At 39.5% G+C, this 11,185-nt stretch overlaps 1 protein-coding gene across 6 annotated transcripts in view; it reads right to left on the bottom strand.

The window, feature by feature from the left end:
* Positions 1–1,151: 1,151 nt before the first annotated feature.
* Positions 1,152–11,185, bottom strand: part of STAU2 (staufen double-stranded RNA binding protein 2) — a 178,009-nt gene continuing 167,975 nt past the window's right edge. For 5 of the 6 annotated variants that reach the window (XM_054814527.1, XM_054814524.1, XM_054814528.1 and 2 more), the window contains 2 exons: positions 3,115–3,203; positions 1,152–2,257 (listed from right to left, as the gene is read on the bottom strand). In XM_054814527.1, coding sequence (XP_054670502.1) covers positions 2,164–2,257; positions 3,115–3,203 — 183 coding nt within the window. In that variant the 3' untranslated portion in view covers positions 1,152–2,163. Of the gene's footprint in view, positions 2,258–3,114; positions 3,204–3,265; positions 3,457–11,185 lie in introns of those variants that run through there. The other variant, XM_054814526.1, reaches the window with a different exon arrangement.

The raw sequence follows: 11,185 nt of genomic DNA, 5'->3' as shown, positions 1-11,185 counted from the left end.
GAGCTCAATGCAGAGGCCATCTGCCACACAGCAACTGATCTGAAGTTTACTGGGCACATTTTTGTGGCTGTGCCTAGGGAACGGCACCAAGTAACAAGCTGTACCTTGAACCTCTGAGCAAACCAGTACAAAGGGTTTCTCTGCAGTGACTGGACAGGGAACACACCATGGAGGTGCTGTGAATGCCAGGGAGTCCATAACTGCTTGTCTCCTTGTCACATTCTCCCCAGAAAGCACAGAATTGTCAAGGAATGGGTTTGCCTCTTCGTTTTGTTTTTGTTCTCCATGGGAGGGGACAGTAATACCATTTGTATTCTGCACACTGGCAGGTACTGCTAAAGCATAGGCCGAGCCTGTTTCTGAGCTCTCTGAGCTCGCTGCTGAGGTGAAGGAGCAGTAGAATTTCTGGTCCCATTGTCAATTAGGCAGGTAACATATCCCTGAGAAAGATGGTGTGCAAGAGCTAAGTATTTTTGTATGCTGCCATCTGAATAACTTGAGCCTGCCAGGTGCCAAATGCCTCTGGAAATGTCCCAGTTCTGTGGGAACTGAAAGACTCAGCTTGTTCCTGACTCTTTTATGGAGTCAGACCCTAGAAAACGGCAAACTTTTAGAATAAAGGCTCCTCATCTGCTGGGGGGAGAGTGAATCATACCCATGAGAATCATGAAGTAGAAAAAAGGACTCCACATTTTTAGTGACCACTGATTCTGTAAGAGCATGATGCATGCTACCCTGAAAGCCTGTGCCAGAGGTGAATCAATGCCACCGTACCTTGCACCATTTCCTTACACTGACGTTTGTCTGCTTTCCTGCGTGAGTCACTTGGGTTGTGACGCCTGGTTTACATGCTGCTAAAACCTTGTGCAGTGTTGTCGTGGCTGTCGTGAAGTTGGTCAAAGCTTTATGTGTTTATTGCATTAGGTTTACATAAAATAAAATATCTGTATTTTGGATAAATAAATTACTTAAATGCCAGGATGATTGGTCTAACACAAGAAGATGTAGAAGGTGGTGGCATAGGGAAAGGCAGGTTGAACCCTAGCTTTGGCATGGTAGCCAGTCATTTGTTCGTTTGTAATTGTTGTTTTTTTCACTTCATTCTCTTAGTTGTCTACCTGTGAATGATAAAGAAAGAGACGACACTGTCATTGTACACATGAACTGATGTGGTTTTACTGCATTTGGCCACACACTTACAAGAAATATGCTGGTACAGAGCAGCCAAAGGTCTTATCTCTGCTGCCACTCCTTTCACAAAAGTATAATCTTTACATCAACAGTTTTCCATCCTTGGCTTGGTAACGGTGCAGTCCTACCTTTTGCTCTTGGTCCGAATGCAGATATTAAAAACACTCAGTTGATGCAAACGGCGGGTTGATACAACACACAGAATGGGGTGTAGATGTGCTTCACACAACAGAGAGCAGAATTGAAGGGGAAAATGTTGCTTGGAGGCAAGACGCCTCTTTAACTGATTATGGCAAGGAAAATCAAATCTGCTTTTTTCCCGGAGTATATCGAGACTGATCATAACTAACATCTGTTCATGTTAAGCAAATACTTGTCATGATTTAAACTTCTGTTTGCATACAACTCTGAGTAGTGTATCTTAAAGTCATACATATTCATATAGAATGAAGAATGCATAATGTCTGCATAAAAAGATAAGCTGTATGACTATATATGAAGACAACAACTACAATTCTCACAGCACTGTCATTGGTTAATTTTAAAATATTCAAGCATTATTTAAAAAACAGTAAGCTGAACTTAAAACTACACTACGAAAAAATTGTATAACTGAACCGATGCTGACTTGTTTTCCTCAATATTAATCAATTTTAAAGTTTTCCTTTTTTTTCCTAACACATTTGTTAATTAGTTGTTATTTTAACCTCCAGTAACATGATCAGACTTCTTCTGCCTCTGGGCAATTGAGTTATGCTCTGATCTCGAGTTCTAAGGGAAATGTTCAATTTTATTTTTTTCCACAGTTGAATAAACAGTACCATGTATACTATCTCTTGTGTTAGAATAGTGTTGTCTTCACATAAGACTCAAATAATGGTATTAGTCATTCATTTCCTTGTACACATACACCCTATTGCGTGTTGACAGGTTTATAAGGATGCAGTGGCAGCCGTGGGTGCTGGGAAGCTCCTAGACGACAGCCTTTGAATCCTTGCAGTCCTGAGCAATGGTGCCTGAGTTAGTCTGTTTATTGTCTGCTTTCTCTCCCAGATGCTTGACTTGTCTGAAAGATTAATACATTAACAAGAGTGGTAAGGTCCAGGGTTGCACATCTTTAAGACATGTTTATTAGCAGATGGCACATGAGATTCAAAGGTCACCGTGGAAGGTAACATTTTAAAGTGAAACAACAATATTTATGTTCAAATACTATGCTGATGAGATCATATGGAAAAATGTTTCTGATTAAATTAGTTTATAAATAGCCATGATACCTCTATTGAAAATTCCAAGTGCCACTTTTAGTCTTCTTTCTCTTATTCTTTTACTTCCTAATTTATATAGTAACACAAGACTACCTTCTTATGTAAACAGACTAGCACTTGGAAAAAGAAAAAATCTATACTGGACAGACAACCCCACTTCCTTAAAAAACTGAAAATCCAGCATGAAACCTGGTTCTATTGTCTACTACTTAAAGCTAATATTCCATGTAAGAGTTTTTTAAGACCTGAAAGAAATTTTAACTTACTTTTAAATTCTCTAGGGTAAAACTCATCTTGTGGACAGAAGGACTTATTGGCAGATAGCTATCCGTATTTAAAGGCAATATCATGTGCTACAACACATTTGACAAAAATCATATTATGCTACTTACACAGAATCCATACAATGAAAAGAAAATCCTTTTCTTTAGGATTTCCATAGGAGGACTGACTGTCTCATAGCTCATTAGTAAATATTATCAGTAACGCTAAACCTGAAATCTTGTTTATCCTCTCAAATTGTCAAAAACTGTAAGTAAATTCCAGAGGTAATATTTTTGCAGAGGTTTAAAAGGGCAACTAAGCTCTTAATTAACATTTCTTATCTTCCATGCCACACAGGCATTAAAATGCAGAGGATTTAAATGGTACTTACTTTTCATGTGAGCCATTTTCAACTTTCATAGCCCCTTCCACTGGATCCAGTCCTTGTTCTGAAAACTGTTTCAAGGCACTTAACGCTGCCTAAAGAAAAAATGACTTGTCAAAAAACCCACTGACACAACTGCACTAATACCAAATGAAGGAAGTTGTGTACTTTGGTATTTTGCATTTAAATAATTTTCTGTATATTGAAGCCATTTAGGCTACAGAGCTAATAGACAGGGTACATAGCAGCGCCTTGTTAAACAGCTGTGCTTGTGTACGAGTTTGAGGATATCTTCTTCTTCCTGGGGGTATGAGTGACTTCCATTTGTGTTAATGCAAGCTTCATCACCTACACGAAGAACACGATATACATTTAGGATTCTTGCCTCTCTGGCCTGTAAAGTCTCTCCAGCTTCCCCATGTGCTTTTCTAGAACTCATCCTTCCTGGAGCTCCTATGGACTAACTCTTGTCTTGCAGATGACTGCAGAAGGTGTGAGCAATGGGAAGAGGGTCACTACCGATACTCCAAGACCGGATCTCGAAAAACGCAGCAGACTGATGTCTTATACATAAGGGAAGCCAATATGGGGTGATTATGAATCATCAACAATAGAAGAATAATTAATTTTCAGCTGATATTTTTCTGTGCAAGTGCGTTCTTTATTGACCAGCTTCTCTCTCATCTTCACGAGTTCTCCTTTAGGACTCAAAATTGTTCTTCTCTCACCCCTAATTTGCTTTGGTAAAAGACAAATGATTTTTTTGTAATTAATTTAGCAAAGGTTGATTATGAAACTCTCAGACATGATGTGGCTGACTTTGAAAACACACCCAGCACAACAAAACAGTTGAGGTCAGTTCTGTCTTGAAGGTGAAAAGTAAAGCGGAACCGAAAACCGGATTTTTTTTTTCTCTTTAATCATGCCCACCTAAGATGCATTCAGCACTAATCATGGGGGGGGATGGGCAAAGGTATCTTTTCACAGACACTGTCACCTTAGGTAACATCTCAAACACTGGAAATGACTGCAGGCCCTGTGGCACTGTTCTTCATGGTGAGGCAACAACCGCCGTTTAGAAAATTGGAAGTTGCTGTCTTCTTAATGGTTGGGACAGAAAGAATCCATGTCTCTATCTTCATTTCCCACTCCTTTTGGAGAGCAGGGACTCTGTCCGGAACAGGAGCTGCCATTGTAATGAAGTATTAGATTTGCTTTTGTACTAATTCTTTGCCTGGATTCTCTCAACAGCTCCTTCCCTAGAAAGGTGTGTTTACACAACTTAAATATTATTAGACAATGTCTATTTTGGTGAGATGGATAACAGCACAAGAATTGCCAGGTTGCCCTAAAGTAAAAGACCATGTATCACAGATTTGTCTATAGTTATGACCAGCTGCTAAGACTGTACAAGGTACTCCCACCCATAATGCCATGAAGGTGGAATCTTTCTAGTCTGTGAAGTTTTTTGCCCTAGCAAACAAATAAAAAGCTAAACATTTCTTAAAGTGTCTTGGAAAACCTCTGATTATGACTGTTACCCATCCACTCTACCTTTACCATGTGTTCTGGGCCCCCTGTAATCTGACAGCTAACCTGCTCTCTACTTGCACTTTCTTCCCATCCATTGACATAATTTTCCCCTTCATCTTAAAATCTCTGCTGCCTGCATCTTTTTATCCCTTTTCCATGCTGTAGCTAAGAGCTGAGCCTCATCTTCACCTCAGTAACAACTTCTCCCATTACAGGATCTTTCACTTTTATCACCCATTGAGTTCCCCGGTGAATAAATTCTCTCTTTCCTCATTTCTTCTGGTTTTCTTGACATTTTGATATATTTGCATTTTTTATAAGACAGCTCTTTCTCTACCACCTCATAGTGTCCCTTGAAGTTTTAGACATGCATTCTCAACTCCTATAAGCTCTAATCACCATCTGCCTTTCCATCCTGGGTCTTGTCTGCACAGCAAAATCACTGTTTCTTCAAACCAAATAATTTCTCCCAGTGGCAACAGGGGTTTTCATCTACTCTCCTCTCAACTAGTTTGTTTGTTCCAGTAACCTGACACATTTCTTCATCCCAATTTCTCTCTTCTCCTCCTCTCCCTGGGGTTCTTTTCATCACAATGCAAGCACTACTCATCATGTGAGGAAGGGGAGCAACTTGGGCTCTTGTGCTTCCTTGCGCAGGACTGCTTCTGTATTGTACTTTAGTCAGTCATGGGTTAGCAACTATGAGAACCAGACAATTCAATGGGTAGAGACTGGCACACAAGAATCTCCTGTCTTCTCATATCCATTTTTCCTGATGCACATTAGCAAAACAGTCAGGATCTCCTTTCTTCTTAGGTATGGTAGGCCAAAAACCATAACCGGGTAGCACTGGAAGGAGAGAAGGAAGCTGAGACATCTGCTCCTCCTACACAGTTTAACTGCTACCTCATCTGTTTTTGAACCCACCTTGTTTACTTTTTTACATCCATTCTTAGCTTCCGGGACTGATGTGTGAATTGTAAACTTGTTGTTGAAGAACTGTTTGTTCAGGTTATTTGTTTGTACAGTGGCTTGGATGAAAAGGCCCTGATCATAGTTAGTACGAAGTAGAGCCAAGTAATGTTTCATTCAAGATTAGATCACAGGTTCACCATATGATATGCAGAACAGTCTGATCTTGATGCCCAAATCATCAAGAGATTTATTAGACCAACCCAAACTTCCAAATTCCTTTCTAGAATCGCTCTGAATATGAGTACATCTGTTACTTACTACTGTTTTACTCATAGAACTGGCTATTGCAAGGCATACCACATAAATTACAGAGCAGCTTTCAGGGTTGCTGTCCAGAAAAACTGCTTTGGAACTTCCTGGAGGAATAGTAGCCACTATTTCAACAGAAACAGATGATGAGAGCATCTCTTCTCTTCTAACAGCAGGGGAAGAAGTGCTACAATATAAAATAATGAACTCTTTGCCTGTAAGCATGGATCATCACTATATGGGTGTCAAGGAAGTAAATATGGAACAATTAGAGGAAACATCAAATGAAGGTACAAATTAAGGTGTTTAATGATAAGCATGTTTAATACCAAGACAACATCCAAATCCTAATGCTTGTAATATGATGCAGTCTTATTTTTCCATCTCATTCTTCTTCAAGCCATGCCCTTCCCAAACTGAAATGTGATATAAAAGATAAGATCTTAGATCTAATGTCTTTCTGAAACCAAATATCAGAGCGGGGAAGCGGCAGGAAAGCAGTCCTGTACCTGTATCCTTGATCTTCCAAGTAGAGGTGTCAGGGTGTTTGTGTGAGCACTGTGAAGAGCCAGCCCTTTACACTGTCCGTCATTGCTAGGCTTCTCACCTTTGCTGCTCTGGAAGCCGATGATCTTTTCAAAAGATCATGGTTCTCGCTACCGAGTCCCCACTCCCCACACCTTCTGCCAGAGTCCCACATCTTTCCCAAGCCACTCCAGCACTCCTCCTTACTATCCACCCCAGAGATCTGACTTCTTTTAAAACAATCACCTCTACTTCTTCACAAATGTCCTCCTACCCAGGTCCCTACTTTTTCCTGCTCCTAAATGCTCTCCCACCTATGTCCCCAGCTGCCCCCAGCTCCCAGAGCTAAACTTTCCTTCCCCAAGTCCTCCCAACCTTCTACACCTCACAGTCCCTCCTTATCTTCTAGTCTTCTAACATGTTGCAGGTTTATAGGAGGTCCGATTTCTTTTTCATAGAACTATGTCTCTCTCTCCATAGGATACCTGTGGGGAAAGCCTAACTACTGGTATCCTGACTTTTGCAACAACATTTGAGTTTTGGGAAAGTTTCTTTCCTTTTTCAAATGTCCGTTCAGGGGATGTGACTGAAGGGCAGCAGATGAATGGTAGAGAACACCTTGCAGCGTCTTAAAAACTCTTTTTCTTTCTCCCACAGCCTGCTTACATTTGGAAGGATCAGCAAAGCCAAGAGAAGCTGGTAAGTAGAAAATACTTTGGACCTTAATAGGTGTCCTTAATGTTTCTCCTCTCCCTGTTGTGCCCCTAGACAGACATGAAGATGCTGGATTCAGGAAGGAAGCTGGTAGCTGAGAGGCTGTGACCTCAATAGTGAGCAGAGTGACACAGAACCCAAGTAATCTGCAGTGAAGAAGAGTTACAAGTAGACACTAGGCTAATTTAATCCATGATTCAATTCTATTAGTCCCAACAGATTTACACCACTTGGCTTAAATATAACTTGTGAATAGCAGATAACTTAGGTTAAATGAAAAGGAAAGAAAAGAATGGAACATTTGACAGTGAATCTGGTGAACAATTTCCTCTTTTAAAAGCTCAACACTTCCTTCCATTGATACTTTTCTTACAATAGAGCATCTGCACAGATATAGAGAAATTTTTCTCTCCCCCAGAAGATTTTACAACTGTTTTGTGAGTGAAGCCCCATAGGTTACAGAACAGATGTCTTTACACATTTCTTGTATCACTTGTTTTCTGTGTAGCTACAACAGTGCCAAAAATACGATGCCAACAGGATGCACCGCACTGCTAGCTGTTTGTCTTGGCTGCCATTTCCATTATTAGAGTGTGTGTGTGTGTGTGTGTGTGTATCAGGATGGGGATGGATGTTTCCAGTCATTTTTTAGCTTTCCTCAAGTCAATTGGCAATTAGTAAATAGCATTGAAACTTGTGAATATTCTTCCTGTTTCTCACTCTAGGGATTAAGCATCTTATGATGACAATCTAGTAACATTAGATCATTCTTTTAGCAAGAACAGCAGACAGGCACTACACTAGCCCATGTGCATTTAAGAACCACATCCTCATGATAAAATTTTCACATGTTTGTTTTAGCACAGTATGTGGTTTGTGTTTTTCCTCTTAAATCTATATTGCATTTCAGATTATTCCATGAAACCAAAAATTGTAAAAGGTTGTTGTTCTTTGTGGCCCTTCCAGTTGACTTTACCAAGGAGGTCTGAGACAATCCTAATAAACACACTGCTTGATACTGTTAGTTTAGTGGTGATATGCTTCCTAACATCACCAGTTTTCTAAGTACATTAAAAACCATATTCCGCTTGGCCTTAATCAGTGTTTTCTAAAGACAGAAAATTATGGGCAGAAATAGTTATGCTGCAAAACTGAATTAAGTCAGGGTCCAGAGTAGGTCATGAAGGACAAGATTTTACTGTCTTTAGTAGATGTCTCATAGTTCAAGGTTGAGTTGGCAAAGTCAAGTGACTCATAGCGGTCATACCGCCTGTAGCCACATGCCATATACATGAACAATCTCAGGCTGTGCCCAAGTTTAGACTTGATAAAATGCTTGCATGCCAGGTTAAAATGATAGACAGATCTAATTCTAGTCCTTGATTTCACAAGCCAGAAGCCTAGAGAACAACAGAGTTAATGCATGAACAAAACCGGTAGCAAGTGTGTTTACAAACAATCAATGTTCATCTGTTTTCTAAGCCAAGAGAAAAATTGCCCTCTAAAGCAGGGAGGTTCTCTCTCCCTGACAGCTGAGGCCTCAAAAGTCAATATCATCTGTGCAATAACATTGCAGCAAAGCTGTTTGCATCAGTAATGAGATGCGCTTCATGACTTTTTAATATGTGGATTTAAATTTCACATTTAAAGGCTATTGAAAAAACCCCAACAATATCACAGCTGTAGAGGTGAGCCTGAGGACTTAGTGTCCCAAAGCTAAGCAACTATTTAAATTTGTATGTATTTAAAATTATTGTTCTTGGTGATTGTTTTTGCTTTCTCTCGAAGAAATTTTTGACCAAGCTTCCACCTGGCTTTAAGTTGTCCACACCCGAAATTGCATGGATACACAATTGCACAAAGGGAAGATATATTTACTTGTGTAGACTTATGTATATACACACACAAAGTAGCTAAAATTTGACTCCTGAACACACCCATTTAATTCTCTTGGATTTACCAATTTGGCCACATAGAAGCTGAACAAAAACTAGGTGATGGGTATTGCAAACAAATCCCTTTCCCCCACAGCTTCTGTTGTAAATTAAGTTACTATATCACAAGCAATAACTTCTGCTAGGAGTTTTCGCCACTTTCCTCACAATGTGCCGTTCTCCCCAGTTGATTAGATTTCATGTGAACCAATGTTAACATCTGTTTAAAAATTAAATTCAGAAAGGCTTTTCACACTGTACAATGTAAACCTTAATTAAATGACTTTAAGCCCTTTCCTCACACAGTTTATGATATGCATGAAAAACACAGGGTTATAATCTGATTAACTCATGTAGTTTACATGGAAATAGCATTTTCCAAACTGATTAATCTCTGCACAAAGGCATAGTCACCTGATAGGCACTGCAATTAAGGCTACTGATTGCACCTGTCAAGAGAAGGAGCTTGGAGGATAGAAGGAGTCCAGTAACTTCAAACAAAGAACGATGATTCACAGATGTAGCTTAGAACAAGTCCCACGTGGTAGTTAACGCTACCCCCAGGCACCTCATGCAGCCAGCATTTAAATGACACACAATCCACGTACAGCCTGACCTTGCCAGCTTTCTGGGGGTAATCCTAAAGCAAGGATTAACTGTTCTTGAACAATTTTTCCAATATATTAAGCAGAGCTTCTATCAACAACAGCGTGCATGTCACCTTCCACCTAGTTTTATCGGACACATGTATTCACTCCTCCATGCCTCTCAGTCTTCTTAAGAAGTGGATGGAGTGAAAGACACTATTCAACATGGAATTTTATTTCTGTAGCTTTTCATCTTCAACAATCTACTGAAGTAGACTGCTTGAGTTAACAGAAGAGAGAGTCAATTAAGCATGGCTTATTTTAGCACGTGAACCACCACACTAGAAATCTGACCACCATTCTTGGGACTATGCAATAATTCCAGACATAAGGAATGGCAAATCATTATCTCAAAGCCCAAGAAAAAGCTGCATGATCGTCTGAGGTGAAAGAATTCTATTGCTTTAATGATGATTCAAGAGTTTCTAGCCACAAAGAGAGAAAACTATACTGAAAAGCACCTGATTTAAAAAACAATTAAAAGGTATGCTTTCATATGAAGAGTATTTGATAAATAATACTGAATGTCAAACTCAACAACCTTAACGCTAAAGTAACAGATTAATCCAGTGTGGAGAGGCTAGTCTGGTTGCCAAGTTTAGATTGCAGTCTTACTTGTGGGTGGGAATAAGAGAGGACACGATTGCTGAAAGATCTGTACGGGACTGAGAAAAGAAATGTTCTTAAATCTGTATCTTCTCAGACTCTTCCCTCTTCACGTGGGACTGAGAAAAGAAATGTTCTTAAATCTGTATCTTCTCAGACTCTTCCCTCTTCAGGTATTCTCAGCTGGGAGGAGCAACATTTTCAGGTGCTACCAAAATGCTAACTTTTGCCTCTGTGGCAATCTGTGCAGCAAACCAGTAATTTGGCACTTCATTAACATCTTGAAAGAGCTTTCAGGTTCAATGCCAGTATCTACTGAGGTGTGTCTACATCCTCTAACAGTGAAGTGAGGTGTGAAAGTTCGGCCCCAGTATCAGCAGGTAAAATAAGTCCTAATCAAGCCACTTTTGTCGGATAATTTCAGTACCTTTTCAGTGTATACTCTTCAGTCTTTACTGGTTCTGGTCTAGAAACTTGGAAGTTCTCTTAAAGTAAATTTATTTCTTAAATTGAAATTTCATATTTTTTCTTCAATTGTTACAATTGAAAGAACAAAGTCAGAAAGAATCATGCATCATCACAGCTGACTTATCAACATGGAGAAAAATATTTTAAAATTAAATTTCCAAGTGTTTACACTAAATATATACAACAGAATTTCACCAGACAGCAATTAATCTTCAAATTAATCCGGCTTCTAATTTTGTAAGCTTGGACAAAAGCTACTTAACACTAACTTTCAGAAGGAGGTAGACATCTAAGTAAAATAGGTGCTTTCAGTACTTAGATACTTCCAAATGAGAGCATTTCGATGGCCAATTATTGTATGGGTAGGTAGATATTTAAAACATGCAATTGAGACAACACTCAAGCATGGTTGAGAAGCTGCAGACA

Source organism: Grus americana, chromosome 2, assembly GCF_028858705.1.
Source record: "Grus americana isolate bGruAme1 chromosome 2, bGruAme1.mat, whole genome shotgun sequence".
NCBI classification, from domain to species: domain Eukaryota; kingdom Metazoa; phylum Chordata; class Aves; order Gruiformes; family Gruidae; genus Grus; species Grus americana.
The sequence above is the reverse complement of the archived record's forward strand: the minus strand, read 5'-3'. Positions and strand labels throughout refer to the sequence as shown.